Source organism: Typopeltis vanoorti, chromosome 17, assembly GCF_054136105.1.
Source record: "Typopeltis vanoorti isolate ZY-2024b chromosome 17, IOZ_Tvanoo_1.0, whole genome shotgun sequence".
Taxonomy (NCBI): domain Eukaryota; kingdom Metazoa; phylum Arthropoda; class Arachnida; order Uropygi; family Thelyphonidae; genus Typopeltis; species Typopeltis vanoorti.
This window is the reverse complement of record NC_143565.1, coordinates 45633099-45650785: the sequence shown is the minus strand read 5'-3', so window position 1 is coordinate 45650785 and position 17687 is coordinate 45633099. Positions and strand designations below refer to the sequence as shown.

Genomic DNA, 17687 nt, shown 5'->3' with positions numbered 1-17687 from the left:
TTACCTGACACCTTCAAGGAGTCCAAAGACTCATCGAGGTAGGGTACCTACTCCACCCATCTCCACCACTTAATCCACAGATTACAAATTATATATTTAGTTTAATCCTTTATCTAAGTGTAAGCAAACAAAGTTTGTACCTGAAGTATCTTCAGGACTGGGGCAACTCGTGTCATAGGTGGACTGAGTTCTCATCACTTTCCTTAGTATCCCATAATGCAAAGCACATCTCCTTGTGGACATGTATAATGCTATGCATCATGAGAAGGTCGAATAATGGTCGAAACCCAGTCCGGTTTCGACCTTCGTTGAGGTCTCTTCAGTCGGAGCCAGACCCAGAGGTGATACTAAGTTTGAAACAATGCAAGTCATATTTCCATATGCCAGTTGCCAAAAGGTGTCACACCTTATTATTAACTACATTGTATCACCTATGCCATCTACTGCCCACTGCCATCACTAGTATTTTTTGTCTATAAATTGAGTGTTGTCAAGGTCGATTTGTCTGTATAAAGGATGAAAAACCCGAGTTACCGGGAGGAAAAACCCTGCTACCGCCGTATGAGATTGGCTATCTCAGCTTTAATTGAAAAAAAAACCATATAAAGATTCCTCTCATCACGACTAGAATCGAACTTAGGCCTTTTCCAATCGAAGGGCGCAACTTATCGTCGTTCCATTTGCGTTACGGATTGAGTATTTGAGCTAAATGTATGTGTGTGTGTGTGTGTGTGTGTGTGTGTGTGTGTGTGTGTGTGTTTTCATTAACAACAACCAGTTTTGGATTCAGTGACCCCCCCCCCAAAAAAAAAAAGAAAGAAAGAAAGTCTTCTGAAAATGTTTCTTACACTAATAGGGCATTACATAATTCATGAATGGATCCTTATATTTATAAATAAATAACTAATTTACTTTCAATGTAAATCTTATAGTTTAGGTGGCGTTTTTTATGAAATGGAACGAACGTTGTGCATGTGCTTGTTGCTACTGTCATAAGGGTATTGGTATTTACGCTAAAAATAATTTTCGAATGGAGGGAGTTTTTAAAATTATCGATAGGTTTGTAATTTGATTAATAATTTATTATGTTGCATTCATAAGCAGATTTCATGTATGTTGGATTGATTACATAGATTTTCTTGTTTGTGTCAGCAATAGTATGAATTTGGCATGTATATTGATAATATTGGGGTAGTCGAGAGTGATATCCAGTTATATGACTTGAAAATAAGTTATTATTATTATTACTTGACACCTCCAATATTCATGCAAGTTGGTTGGCTGTTTTAGATTTACGGCAGAAGCAATTAACGCTATGAGCTGAGTGTATTATGTCAATAAATTGCGTTTTAGTCGATTTGCCGGAAGAAGACTATGTGTTTCTGGGGAAAAAAAAAAAAAAAATCCCGCCACTGCCTTGCAAGATTGGCTGTTCCCCATTCATTTGAAAAGCCCGTGTAAAGGTTTTTTATATCCTAAACGGGATTCGTTTCCAGGTCTTTCCAACCAAAGGGCATCGTTTATACTGGTTATGTGGGTGAGTGTCATTTCAATGTTGCCAAACGTAAGAGTTAAGCATTTTTGAGTTATTAGTGTCAAATAGCTATTGTTGTGATAACTGAGAAATCAACAAAGCTACATGAAATGCACCTTTCACTTGAGTAACAACACCAGAAGTAACGTCACCAAGCAAAATTCAGATAAAAAATGTCAAATTTCAGAAAACAATGTTAAACTACCACAAAACAAATGATATAATAAGAACTGTACACTGCAATGGATACCTTCTTCTTCTTTGAGTGCCATCTCCTATTGGAGGTCGGTGACTACCTTGGCAAATTTTGAGCGATCCTCAGCCACTCTAAATAGTCCCTCAGAGCTCATGCCAGTCTGATGTCTGCCAGCCAAGATTTTATTCATCTTCCTTGGCCTCTTCTTTCATTTATCTTCCCCTTTATAAGCAATTGAAGTATTTTATATTTTTCATTACGAAGTAGGTGACCAAGATATGCAGTTTTCCTTCTTTTTATGGTATCTAAAAGTTAACGTGATTTTCCCATTTATTCCAGTACTTCCTGATTGGACGTTTTTGCTGTCCACGGGATTTTTAACATTCGTCTGTTATAACCACATCTCAAAGGCTTCAAGTTTTTTTTTATTGATGTTGTCTTCAAGGTCCAAATTTCTGCACCGTACAGCAGTATAGACCATACATAGCATTTAACCATGCATGCTCTAAGTTTAAGTTGTGGTTACACAGTGTTGATTTCATCAGGAGAAAATATTTTCTTGCCATTTCAATTCTAACTTTTATTTCCATTTCTGAATTGCATTCATTTAACCAGCATCTGAGATATTTAAACTTTGTCACTCTTTCTATTTGTTTCCCATTTAAAGAAAGTGATGAATTAAGAATTGGTTTCTTGCTTATGACCATGTAGTTTTGGTGATATTTATTTTTAATCCCATTTTTTCACTCTCTTCATTCACTAGTTCCAGAAGATTTTGAAGATCCTGAATATTGTCAGCCAGGAGAGCTGTGTCATCAGCATATCGGATGTTACTGATGATTTCATCATTTACATTAATCCCTTCCTCTCTTCCTTTTAAGATTTTTTGAAATATGGCTTCTGAGTATATGTTAAAAAGAAGAGGTGACAGCACACATCGTTGCCTTACTCCTCGTTTGATGTTAATGGGGTCTGTAATAATGTCATCAACTTGAACAGATGCCTTTTGGTTCCAATATAAGTTTTGAATGATCCTGATGTCTTTACCATCTAATCCAATTCTCTTTAATAGTGCAATCATTTTATTATGTTGAACTTTATCAAATGCTTTCTCAAATTCAATGAAGCAAATGAATACTTCCTTGTTTTGATCAATACATTTTTGGAATAAGATTTGAGAGCAGAAAAGAGCCTCTCTTATTCCCAAACTGTTTCTAAAGCTGAACTGGGTATCACTGATGGTGTCTTCATATTTTCTGTATATTCTTTTTTGAATTATTTTCAGGAACATTTTGAGAACATGACTCATTAGGCTGATCATTCTATAGTCATTACAAGTTTTCGCATTTGCTTTTTTAGGTGGCATGATGAAGGTCGACTCTAACCAGTCTTGTGGGAATATGCCTTTATCGTAGACCTTATTAAATAGCTTTATTAATATAGCAATGTTGTCACCTTCTAATAACTTTACTATTTCTGCTGGTATTCTATCAGGGCCTAAGACTTTACCATTTTTAGCTGAGTTCAGCGCACATTCTACCTCTGATCTTAGAATGCATGGAGTGTCTGTCTATTCATAAGTATTTTCTGGGTTCTGTCTGTTATCAGAAAAGATATTATTTTTTGGATATTATTTCTCCCTTTTTGTTTCGAAGGACACATAGTTGTTTTTTGTTAAATATACCTGAGGTCTCCTTCATCTTTTTGTGTAGATTAATACTGTCATGCTTTTCTTGTAGAATTTCAATTTCTCTACATTTTTCATTCATCCAGATTTCTTTTTGCTTCTTTGATCTTGCCTTTAATAATTTTTGGAACCTCTTTATATTTTGTTGAACTATGATTTTTATATGATCTGCGTTGATCCATGAGAGAAAGAATTTTGTCAGTTATCCAATCTTTCTTTTTTACTGCTCTATCAGGACACAAGGTATTAGTACATTTCTCTATGAAGACAGATTTTAATTTGTCCCATGATTCATCAACCCTCATGATGTCATCATTATTGATAAGTGCTATCACTTGATTCAGATCGTGACTCAATTTGTTTCTTATCTCTGGATTTTTTAACTTTCCTAAATTGAACCTTTTTTTGTTGATGTTTCTGAAGTATTGCTTTCAGTCTAATTTTTAACACTGTCACCAGTAGATTATGATCAGAAGCAATATCCGCACTAGGATAGGTTTTTGTGCTCTTTATGGAACTTTGAAATTGTTGATTAATTAGCAAGTAATCAATATGGTTTCTGACTATATTTGTATTATTATCTTGTGGTGATCGCCAAGTATATAGCCTTCGGGATGGTAGCTAAAACCGTGTTTGTGACTATTAGCTCCTCTTCTTGGCAGAATTGAATAAGACTGTCTCCTCTTTTTTTTTTGTGTTTTTCATTAGTTCTTTTAATTGGTCATAAAATTCTTCGATCTCGGTATCACTCGTCAGCAGTAGGGGCATAGACCTGTATAAGATTAATATCTAGTGGTTGACCTTTTAGTTTTAATAACATCATCCTATCTAAGTAGGGGGTGAAGCTCAACAGTGACTTATTGGCATCTTTGTTTAATATTATTCCAACTCCATTTTGATGGTTGTTTTCACTACTTCCAGAGTGGTACATTGTCATGTCATTAACTTGAATGTTGCCTGATCCTGGCCACCTAACTTCACTCATTCCTAAAATCTCAATTCCAAGTCTTTTCATTTCCTGAATAGCATTTCTTAGCTTACCTGCTTTGTACAGGGTTCTGACATTCCAAGTTCCTAGTTTTAGTGAACGCATGATTTTGAGCCTGGAGATTCTTCCCAACCCTGTCCCAATTAAGGGACGCCGGGAACTCGTGGCCATTTGTGTAGATTTGCTTGCCATGGTGGTTAGTCTGGAGAGAATACAGCAGTAGTTTCTCCATTTGCTTTCTGCTCCACGGTATTACAGACGTACACAATAAACTGTATTGCCATCTGCAATTTTCTAATCACAAGCTTTACCACCATCATGAGACTTCAACCTTGTGTCATTACTGACAAAGCTGCTTCCCTTTGTCAGAGGATTGAATCCTTTAATTTTCCTTGTAACCCTAGGTAGGGGCCCTAACCAGGTACTGACAGCCGGAGCCAGCTGAGCCGGGTTGTATATAGTCTGCTCCTCTAAAGATTCTTCCGCACATTTCACCGTTGGGATATGAATCCTCCTCTGTTGTTCTTCACAGAGGTCCGTTAGCATCCTTGTAGGGAGTGTACCCTACGGAAGGTTCCAGGGAGCATGATGGGGATGTGGACTTGCCTCATTCCCCGAACATCACCAGAAGTAATGTCACCAAGCAAAATTCAGATAAAAAATGTCAAATTTCAGAAAACAATGTTAAACTACAACAAAACAAATGATATAATAAGAACTGTACACTGCAATGGATACCAGCTCATGTAAATATTGAAAGTAATGAAAGAGCAGACAAACTAGCCAAAGAAGCAAGATACCGCAAAAATTACACCCACTATCTCTGATGATAACTCTGTCGCCAAGGAGCGATGAAACATGCATGAATTGTCCAGGAGTTGAGCTAACACCTGCCCATATCTATTTTTGTCCAGCAATTGCTGCTGCTTCTCTACAGAAAATTGACAATAACCCTAGAGAAAAGCTCTACTCCATCAAAGTTCAATAGATTGCCAAAGCAGTTCTACAGATCCACGATCATATCTAGAAACCCTTCAATGGACTCGACAACAACAAACAAACGATGTAAAAATATTAACAATAATACCAAGAACAAAATAAATCACATATAAGATCTGATAATGTTGGAGTCTTGACAAGTAACAGACTGATTTGGAGGAAAATTGTAGATAGGAAGTTAATAATGTTGTAAATTTTTCATGTAGTACTATCATGATAAATTTAGTTATCTTACACTTGTAGATAGGAAGTTAATAATGTTGTAAATTTTTCATGTAGTACTATCATGATAAATTTAGTTATCTTACACTTGGATAAAGTGTAACTTTATCCAAGTGTAAGCAAACAAAGTTTGCACCTGAAAATATCTTCAGGACTGAGGTAAGGTGGTGCAACTCATGGCAAAGGTGGACCAAGCTCTCATCACTCCTTGTCTCAGTATCTCCCATAATGCAAAGCACATCTCCTTGTGGACATGTATACTGCTATGCATTAACGGAATCTTAGACAAGTATAAAATTCTTTATACTTGTCTAAGGCAAAAGATCTGATTTCTGGTATCTTTACCTTTCCTAAAACCTGCTTCTTCCTCAGGCAGCTTTGGCCTCAATCCTTTTAGAATGATCTTTAATAAAATCTTGCTTGCATGAGAGATTAAACTAATAGTTCTTGCAATCCTTCACATTTCCTTTCTTGTGCAGTGGTATGAAAACTAGCTGCTTCTAATCTCTAGGCCATGATCTTGTCTCTATCATCCTTGTAATCAATCTATGAAACACTTATCCCTCCATCCCCTGTGGCCTTAACTCTGTTGGGATTTCATCTGTGCCCGGAGCCTTATTATTGTTGGTAAACTGTTTAATTGCTCTTTCAACCTCATGCCTAAGTGGAGGAGGTTCAAGATCAAAATTTTCTTGGTAAGAGGGCTCCAAATTTTCCTTATCTTTTCTGCTGTACAAACTCTTTCCAGTTCTTCTGTTATTACTACTCCATTCCTGTCTTTGATGATATTCAATTTGGGCTTAAACTTGTGCTTTAGGTCACAAACTAAACGAAACAATCTTTTATAATTGTGCCTCTTCATCTGTAATTCTATCTCACTATCATAAAATTTCTGACATGTACCCTCAAGAGGTGTACAGGATATTATGATAGTACTACATGAAGCTTGGGGGAGACTAGACTCCTGTCAGGTGCGTCCCTTGGGTGGCAGATGAGGAAAGCCACAACAGGTTGCTCTGAATAAAGAATAAGGAGCCGTGGACCAATGAGTGTGGCAGAGGAATGGCAAGCCTCACATAGTGTTGGTGAGAAATCTTCTATGTGGTCAGCAAAATATGATAAGTATATAGCTACTGTAAATATCAGATCTCTATACAAAGCAGGAGAACTCCAAATTCTACAAGAGAATCTGGGATATTATAGGAATCTCAGAAACTCACTGGACAGGAGAAGAATGCCTAAACATACCAGAAGGCAAATTATTCTATTTGGGAAGAAGAGTGTACATAGAGAAGGAATTGCAATTCTAATAAAACAAAATCTTACCAAGTATAACAGATATTAAACCAATCTCATCCAGAATAATAGGAATTAGACTAAATGCCAAAGAAAAAGGATTACACATAAAGGTTATTCAGATTTATGCACCAGATACAATTTACAATGAAGAAGACATCGAACTGTTCTACAATGATCTCCAAAAAGAAATAGATAATACTAACTCCAGAAACATCTTTTTCATAATCAGAGATTTTAATGCTAAGATAGGAACTTTCAGAGAACAGCTAAAAGATGTAATGGGGAAATTTGGAATTGGAACCAAAAATAAAGGGGAGAAACTATGCTCAATTTCTGCAAAGAAAACAACCTTGTCATCTCAAACACAGTGTTTTACCATAGACCTAGTTTTTAAATACACCTGGACCTCACCAGATAGAGAAATACAAAATTATGCAGATTATATCCTAATTAAAAATAAATGGAAAACCTCAATCAAAAACGTTAGAACACCCAAAAGCCTAGAGCTGGATACAGACCATGAACTCCTCTCTGCAACAATACGGATAAAATTCAAAGTCAACTATAAAAGAAATAGAATTGATAAACTCCACATGGAAAAGTTAAAAAAATAACCAAATAAGATTAGACTATAGTAGGAAAATTGAAGAAAGAAATAGGACTCAAACAGATGAAACCAAAAACTTTTGGAAAACAGGAAAAGAAATATTAATTAACTTTGCAAGGGAAAACTTTAGGAATTTATAAGAGACCAATAATAAATGGATAATATCTGAAATTTTAGAAAAATGTGAAGAAAAAAGAAAACTAAAAACAAAAATGAAAAGGCATACCTCAGAAGAAAACAAGAAGAAATATAAACAATTCAGAAATGAAATTGATAAACTCTGCAGACAGGCTGAAGAAAACTGGCAATGAAGCATATGAACACCTTAACTCCAAAACATTACATAATACAAAGAAATTACAAAAAACTTCTCACCACTACTTCTAACAATAATTAACCATCATGGGGAGGAAACAGGAAATCCAAATGCGATAAAAAGCAATATGGATGGAACACTACCAAGAAACCTTTAAGAATGAAGGCAATAACTACCTAATAACAGTCCCACAGTAACTTAGTGGTAACCACAGTAACATTCTCATTGGAAATGGAGAATGCTCTAAAGCAGATGAAATCTTGAAAACAAAGCACCAGGGATAGACCAAATTCCATCAGAACTCTGAAAGAAGGAAAGCAAACAACTTTAAAATTCCTTACCACACTTTTCAGTGAAATCATTAAATCAAGAAAAATACCAGAAGATTGGAGAACAGGAATTATCATACCAATTTACAATGAAGGTGATAAGAAAAATTGTAAAAATTACAGACCATTCACATTACTCAGCCATGCTTACAAACTATTTACAAGAGTATTACATAACAGAATAAAGAGCATATATGAGATCATTCTTGGCGATGAACAGGCAGGCTTCAGAAAGAATCACTCCCCATTGGATCAGATCTTTGTAATACAAAGACTAGCAGAATTATACTGGGAACATAACAAATATCTATTACTGTTTTATAGATTTTAAACAGGCATTCGACTCAATAAACAGAGTCACTTTATTAAGAATATTAAAACAGAAACAAATCGATGAAGATACCCTAGCCTTCTTAGAAAAATATTATAGTCTCACAGAAGCAATAATTAAATTCAACAGTATAACAACAGATAAAATAGAAATAAAATAGTCAGTAAAGGAGTATGCCAAGGATGTCCCATATCTCCATACCTTTTTAACATCTACCTAGAGGATATGGTTAACCAAGCCTTGAAAGGAGAAAAAGGGGTCAACCTAAATGGTTATAACCTTAATAATATGAAATATGCAGATGACATTGTAATGATAGTGGACACAAAAGAAAAAATGGTGAACCTAATAACCAAACGAAACAATATGGCTAAAGAATACAGCATAACCATAAATACAGACAAAACAAAAATTTTGATAATTGGAAAAAACGAAGAAAAAGTAAATTTCTCCTTGAATGGATCAACATTAGACCATTACAAACAGCCTTGCAATGGCAGGATTTGAACATGCACCATTGGCTAACCAGGCTGGCAAAAACAGTATAGATGAATGTTGGGAATCTGTAAAGATGGTTTTTCCAATGAAAGTAGTCTTCTTGTAAACTGAAAACTTGATCTTTGTGGAATATTATGTATAAATTGAAAAATTATTATTTTTTCATGTAATGAATTATAGTGAATCAGTATCGTGAAAAATATTGTGACAAAGAAGAATGAAGATGAATGATTGTAATGGAAGGTCAGACAATGGTATAATGTATGGGAACTCAGTGATGAGTGTTTATACAGAGTAGGTGATGGTTTGCTTGAGAGGGGAACAGTAAGAAGTGTTATGGAGGCTGTGCAAAGAGAAGAAAGTGCAGAAGTGAACTGTTGGTTGGAACAAATAATTTATGATGTGTGAGAAGCCCTGAGAATATGAATATATAGGATAAATTTGAAGATGAGAGAAAATGTTTTTGTTAGAGATGATCAGCATTTGAGTGAGTGGCAACATGAAGTAGAGTAAATTGCTGTTGAGAAAAGAAGAGTTTGGAAATCAGAATAATAGTTGCTAGGCTATGAATGCAACCTACCAGGATTGCTGTGGGATGAATGATGGTGGTACGAGAAGCTTAGAGGTCTCATTGGAAGTAACATAGGTAGAGACTGATTTCAGTTGCTGAGATAACACGCAAGTTATCTGCTGAAGTTATAGTAGACATGTTCATTTAATATTTTCTTAGTCTATTTGATTATGTGGGGATTGGGAGTAGTGTTGATAGTGAAAGAGGAGAAACAGGTATTTCAGGAACACGAAGTGTTGGAAATTTTAAGTAATCTTGTTGATGTTAATGAGGTTCTGAGACTATCTCATTATATAAGGGAATGTGCAAAGGAGCTGACCTTTTGCTCTTGACTTGGTTGTTCAGCAGGAGTGTTCTTGCTTGCAGTAGGAAAACAGTTTCAGAAAAGTTGGAAGAAAAAATAGTGCTACTGCATAAGGGAGAATCTAAATCATTGGTGTCAAACTATAGTCCACTTTGGCAATTAGGTGTAGTGAAAATGTTAGAGGAAGCTGATTAAAAATTTAAATCATTTAAAGAATTAAATTTTAAATAATGATTAAAGGTTAGAGTGCAAAGTTGGATTTAGAGAGCATGGTTTGTTAAGAGAAGGCCTTGTTTCAGTAACCTGGTTATATCTCATTAGTGACAAGTATATTAGACTAGAGATTTATACAATATTCAGAAGAATACCTCTGAATTCTTCTAGAAAGGTATTCAAGGAATTAGTAATGTGGGATTTATATTGTGATGTGAGGTGATTCCAGCTTCTCAACACTATATCTTTTTATCTGGTTTTGGTTACCTTTTATTTGTTTTTAGATTCAAGGTAGCGATGACCATCTTATGGTCACTACCAGTATGTACTCTTGGGAAAGATCTAGTCTTAGGAAGGTTAACTGATACTTTGTGTTGTCCAAGCAAATATATAATCAATTAAATTGTGAGTGAATCCATTAGGTGAAGTCCATGTCCATTTTCTTGATGGTTTATGAAGATATAAAGTATTAATAATTGTTAAATCATTTTGAATGGCAAATCAGATAAGTTTGTATCCTCTTTCATTGGTTTTACCAAAACCAAATTCTTCACAATGAAGGAGAAAATTCCTTTCAGTATCTGTACCAATTTTTGTATTCCAGTCTCCTTCGACAATGAGATAGTCTTTGTGTGGAATTTCTTTTATTATTGATTTTATTTGTTCATAGAAGTCATTAATATATTCTTCATTGTATAATGATGTAGGTGCACAGACCTGTATTATATTGATACATTTATTGTTTTTTTTCTTTAAGTCTGACAAGATCTATTCTGCTATTTATAGATTTTGCGAATCTACAGATAATGTTACATGAAGTAAGGCATAGTCCAGCATCAGGCACCTTGGTTTCGCACTCCTGTACTCACTAAAATGAGTCTTAGGAAATGATAGTTCCACTGTAATGCTAATCAGGCTACATCTTGATTTCTGTACACAGATCTGGTCACCTGGGTATCTGTGATCAGGAAATTTTTAAGAGTACAGAGCCAAGTGACTAAGCTGTCTCAGCACTGGATTGTTTATCATAAGGATATGTAACAACTTTGCAACTTTAAGCAAATATGCTCTGTAGAGCTTGGCTGATAGGCGGAGATGATATGAGGTAAGGAAATGAAAAGGTTTTTTTGAATGGTGAGTTAGGAAAATGTTTTGCCAGTGTGAATGATTCATTGCTGGATGTTTTCAAGACTAGGTATTATGATGTATACTGTAATCTGTTAGATTTTTTCCTTAAGTAATCAGTTTTCTGACAGAGGTCAAGAATAAATTTTAATACCAGAAATAATACTATTTTTTATATATTTTATATTGTCATATCTTGTTTGACAGTATAGTATGGTACGAATACTGATAGGTGGATTATTATGAATATTTTATTTTTTTTAGTGCTTTCACTTTAATACAGACAGTTCAACAATCATGTGATGAACAGAGGAGAAAAGTTGAATTAGCTTGTAGAGAATATCAGACATTTCTTAATAGATGGTAAGTTTTACTAATTTAATTGCAGTATCTTGATTTCCTGACATAATTTTTATAACATTTTTTATTCACCTTCAAAGTTGCTTACATTTCTATATTTGTATTTTGTCAATGTTTTGAAATTTTTAAAATGTATTCTCTTATTGTTTCTTGATAATAGTTTATGCAGCTGATTAGATTAGATAAGTAAAATTTTATTGCAAAATAATGAAGCTATGTAATGATTGCAATAAATATAATGTTATTTGTTATTTTATACATCAGTTTGTTTCTTTTAAGTGTAATATAATAATATTATTATATGACTATAAATCAAGAGAATCGAAACAGCCACATGTAATCAACATTTTTATTGCACTTAGCTGCTGAGAGGCAATTTTCATTCACAGAATTACCCCTCTTATCAGGCTGTTCCTTAGTTATACAAAAACATATTTTAGTATATGTTGTCATTTCCTAAAAAATTTAAAGTCATGTGTGACCAATGTATAAGTTTATCTACAAGAATATACAAAAACCAAATATCACTATCAAGTAGCAAATGGGTTTTCATGTTGTAATGCATGACAGTTTTTTTTATTTTTTATTATTACATTTGATAACATGTTGGCAAGATAAAAATTATTTTATAATTTTGATTTTTCTTAACTTCATATTTTAATATTTTTAGCTTAATTTCAAAATAAAATAAATCAATCCAAAGTTTTGAGATATGCCAAAAAAGTGCAAAAATGAGGAAGTAGCAATTATTGTTCAAAGCAGATTTCATATAGGATATCAGATGCTTGTAGACTGATGAGGAATTTAGAAAGTATACATGAATCACATTTTAAAAGAAGCGCTGAGGAAAATACTCTACCTTCAGGTAGCTCAAACATAATCAAGGTTGATAACTCAATTTTAAAGTGTTCTAAAACAAGAAAATTAAATGAGATTGTATCTAGATTGGTCCTGAAGATAGAAAATTAAAAATGAATTTCATATGGATTAGACCAGGATTTTGTAGAAAGATTTTTATAGAAAAGGTGATGTTTTATTTTTTAAATCAAATTAATTCTTCCTCCCTTATTATTTTAGTATCTAAAAAAAGTTTAAAATTTCTTTACAGGAACTCTCCAACAAGAAAATGTAGTCTACCATCACAGCAAAGCACTATAAATCCAAAGGGTAAGGTATATTTTATTAAATTTGCAAAATTACATTAGTCAAGAAATTGCCCATCCCTCCTCCCCAACCGAAATTAATTTAGGTGATCTTAATATATTTTGAGCAACTGAATTCAAATCTGCAATCCAAAAAATTCCATCACATAAGGATGATTTTTTTCTATTTTTTAAAATTATTATTATTTTTATAGATACATATAACTTTTCATAGGTTTTGGGGATATTTTACTGTGAATTAATTATACTAGCATTTTATTTTCACTTGATTGCCCTTTAGTTAATGTTATGATTCTTGAGGCTTGCGATTCTATGAGTCTTGAGACACTGCTCCTAAGTAGTACTGTGGAAGAGAAACTTCAGAAGAACAAGCTCGAATTTTTCCTTTACAAAAAATAGTTGAGAACTCATGGGAATATAACAAGGATCTCTACTTTTGTGGATCTGGCAAAAGTATAAGACAAAGTGTGCAGAGAAAACCTTTTCAAAATGTTACAATTATATGGGGAAATGAAATGTTACACAGAACAATACATACTCTACATTTAAGTTGTAAGTCAGCAATTTTGAATTGAAGGAAATATAGGAAGATAGTTTGATGTGAAATCAGTTATAAGAGTGCACATAATCTCCACTCTTATTCATCATCTATATGGATCATATTATGAAAGAAAATAATATTAAACTTGATATTAGAATTACAGATGTCAAACTTAGATATTTGCTTTATACAGATGATGTATTCCTGAACACATCTGCTGCAGGTCTCCAGGATTTGCTAACTAAAATTGAATAACAGCTTTAACAAATTTGACATGAAAATCAGCAATAAAAAGACAAAGACAGTGGAAATAGGCAGAAACATATTGAAAAGATCAACTGTATTCTGAATGGAGAACCTATAAAACAAGTAAAACATTTATGCTATTTAGGCACAATGTTTCGTGAAGATGGCAAATGAAATATAGAAATAGACAGCAGAATTAGCAAATCTTGTATATGGTAGAGGGGTGCTTAAGGGTCAAAGCTGTATAACTGAGAGGAGACCTCCACATAGCCTATAAAGGAATGCGGAGAACTGACCAGGGCTTCTGACCTAATGTCCAATCCTCACCTTCTCGTGGTGCACCCTGTTGGGTATCTACCCGGATACTGAACGAATGAGGATGGGCTGGAAATTTGGGATTTATCCGACCAAATTGTATTCTTATTGGCTTAAACAAATATAGAAAATGATGGTACAACATGACAAAATTTCATGCTGGCTGGGGCGTCACCCGATTAAACAAGGCCCCCATTGTTTTCGCCAGGGAACCAGGACGAACAGCGAAAAGTCAGCTACTGGAACAAATCCTAAAACACATCCCAACTCAACATCCCCCAGAGTTAAAGATTGGTACTATCAACATAAGAAGCCTGAATGGCAAAGAAATGGAGCTAGCTGAAGAATTAGATAAGTACCAGATCGACATAATAGGGGTGACTGAAACAAAAAAGACAAAAACTGGTGAGATCTTTCTGAGCAATAAATACAAAATGTTATATTCAGAAAATGACAATCAAGGAAATGAAGTAGTAGCCATAGTATTCAACACAAAATACGAGGCTAATCTTCTGGCAGGCAGTCTCAAGGTAGAAGTAGAACCTTCTACTAAGGTACTACTTCTACTAAAGAAGTGTTACGTATATTATGGAGGAATTTTTTGATGCTTTAGAAAAAGAAACTGACACAATGAAAAAGGAAAAGTTGGTCCTTGTTGGGGATCTAAATAGTAGAGTAGGAAATGATTGTCAGACATACAAAAATATTTTGGGAAAATTTGGAGTAAAGAGCAAAGCCAATAATAATGGCAAATACCTGTTGGATTTCTGCTCAGGACATGGACTGGTTATTACTAACACCTTTGTTGTGTCTCATTTCTTTTAAATCATATATTTTATGTGTTTCCTTAAAGCCTTGCCTATGTGAGGCACGTGGTATCTCTGGGACACAAAGGAATAGGGTCGAGCCAAAGCCTATGTGTAGACACTTCGTTACCAACCTCTCGTTTAGTCCTAAGAAAATTTATTTATTGAAGCTGCACCACTTAGGACTATTAGATTAATTAGAATGTTAATCAAGAAGTTGGTATGAAGTGAACAAAGGTAACACGAGATATATGCAATCGTGACCGTATATAATTATTTTCTATTCGTATTCTATTCGTAACTAATTTTACAAGTGGTGCATCGAATTCCATAAAGAGACAAAGTAGGTTAAAGAATAGCAAGGTTTATTTAAGTAAATGTACATACTACTAATAATACAAAATAAAAGGTTTCATTCAAACTTAGTTAAAGAATATATCAAATCTGATAACGCCAACACTTTCCACAGAAAAGCACATTAAATTTTTAGCAACTTTAATTACCATACACAAAGCATAAATCCTACACCATAATCTTAAATTTTTGGAATCTCCGTTAACAATCACTCCTTGGGTCAAATCCTCTTAAACATATTTTAGACATACTCAATATTCAAACTCTTATTATACTTATTCCACTTATAATATTCTACACAATAACTCTCTTTCCTATAGTCCTTTCTAAGAAATCTCTCTGAGTCCTTCGTTTTTAAGTTTACATACATTAATTCCATGGATTACACACAAGAACAAATAACAAATTATCTACTTATCTATTCACGACGGCTCCGTTCCTTTGTTACACTAAACTCCTACTTCACTGCCTTGTTTTTATAACATGGTTTAGGCTTCCGATCATCGATATGCTAACGTGATCTTCTATTTGACCTCTTTTGTTACAGCTTTCCGGACACATACTTTCCTAGACGTTCCATGTGGCATAGCCTGCTGCAGTATCTCGTGATTAGACTTCCTGCTGAAAACAGTCCAATCGCATGCCAGCGTTGGACCTCCTACCACAGAGCTCTGATCATCACGAGGTGAAAACTAAGAAACAAGAGAGGGGGGGGTTCTAACCCTTTTATACTTTCTCCCTACTGGCCATCACTGTAACTTTGGCCGTTCACCCAGCACGTAGAATTTGTAGTCACGTGCATCTGACCTCATACTGTCCGATTCTCTCCCGCCACTTCTAGTTACGTTCTGCGAGCACGAGACTGCTTGGGGCAGCTGTCTGCTTTGTCCCCCGAACTTCGAGCTTACGTTTACACAGATTATGTTGGTCTGGCCTTGCATGTTATTTCACAATAAAGGTTATTTTACACTAAAGGTAATGTTAATCTTAACTCAGTATTAAATTATACAACTAATATTGGCACTCTTTTCCTACATATTCCTTTTTTTTATATCCAGTAAGTAACATCTCATTATTCTACAATTCTTTCTTTTCTTTTCTTATTAATGCATTCAAAACTATTCATACCTAGATAACAGGCATAATCTTATGTTTCTTATTGGGTGTTTGCTCTGTTAGACACTGATGAGGTAAATTTCAATATTCTAACTTATCAGGGTATAACACCATGTCCCAACATAAAAATGTGCAAAAATTCACATGGAGAGAAGAGGCAAGGAATAAGAAAAGTCTCATTGACTATGTTATTGTTGATAGTGATGTTTTCTCCCTGGTGCAGGACACCAGAGTGTACAGAGGATTTGAAATTGGAAGCGATCACTATTTAGTATTGAGCAGGATAAAATTGAATTTCATATTGAAAAGAATAACATGTAAGAAAGTTTTAAAGCGAATAAAAGTTGAGCAGCTCTCAGGTGTGAACTGTAGAGTAAAATACACAAAGATTATTGAAGAAAAACTGAAAGAGCTTGAGAACAGGAACCAAACCTTGGAGATGAGTGGCAAGCCTTGAAGAAAACCCTGATTGATTCAGCCAGAGAGGCATGTGGTGAGGTTGTCTGCAAGGATAGAAAAATTAGATCTCCATGGTGGACACAAGAAGTTAAAGAGGCAGTGAAGAAAAAGAAGAAAGCATAACAAAAGTTCCTGGCAAATAAAGTCAACTTATGATCTTAGAGAATACAGAGACAAATGTAAGAAAGCTAAACACTGTGTAAAACTAGTTAAACAAAAGTCATGGGAGGACTTTGGCAAGAACATAGAAAATAAATATCAAGAAGGTGGTAACATATTCTGGAGGTTGTTGAAGAAGCTTAGAAATGGAGGAAAGAGTGCTGTAAAAGGAGTTAGAGATGATAAAGGTGACATGAAAATGGGAGAAAAAGATAACCTTGAAGTATGGAGTAATTACTTTGAAAAAGTGCTAAATGAAACAAGCAGTGATAGCACAGTGGTAAAAAACACTCAACAGGCATACAGTCAAGAATACATATCCATACTTGAAGTAGAAAAAGCCATTAAAGGTCTGAAATGTAGAAAGGCAGCAGGAGTAGATGATATTCGACTAGAAATGCTGAAGTATGGTGGTATAAAAGTCTTACAGTGGATGCACTGCATAGTTCAAAAGGTCTGGACAGAGGAACAAATTCCCGATGATTGGAGTAGAGCTCTCATAGTACCCATATATAAAAAGGGAAATAAAACTGAATGTGAGAATTACAAAGGTATTTCTCTAATGAGTGTTCCTGGCAAGATTTATGCACGTATACTTGAGAAACGGTTGAGAAGAATTGTGGAAGAAAAGCTTGGTGAAGAACAAGCTGGATTCAGGTCAAATAGAGGCTGTCAGGATCAGTTCTTTACTTTACGACAAATAGTTGAGAAAGCATGGGAAAATAACAAAGATCTGTATTTAAGTTTTCTCTTTCTGGAAAAGGCATATGACAAGGTGCCAAGAGAGAAGCTATTCAATACGCTACAGTTATATGGTGTCAATGGGACATTATATCAAGCAATACTTAGTCTTTATTTGAGTTGTAAGTCAGCAGTTAGAATTGAAGGAAGTACAGGAAGATGGTTTAATGTTAAATCTGGTGTGAGACAAGGATGTACATTATCCCCT

General features: G+C 34.5%; 1 protein-coding gene across 2 annotated transcripts in view; it reads left to right on the top strand.

The window, feature by feature from the left end:
- The first annotated feature begins 967 nt into the window (after positions 1-967).
- The window catches only part of LOC150097352 (uncharacterized), a 117470-nt gene continuing 100750 nt past the window's right edge, over positions 968-17687 (top strand). The window contains exons 1-3 of one of the 2 annotated variants that reach the window (XM_090407424.1): positions 968-1059; positions 11484-11582; positions 12688-12746. In XM_090407424.1, the coding sequence (XP_090263550.1) occupies positions 1031-1059; positions 11484-11582; positions 12688-12746 (187 nt within the window). In that variant the 5' untranslated portion in view covers positions 968-1030. Of the gene's footprint in view, positions 1060-1088; positions 1538-11483; positions 11583-12687; positions 12747-17687 lie in introns of those variants that run through there. The other variant, XM_090407426.1, reaches the window with a different exon arrangement.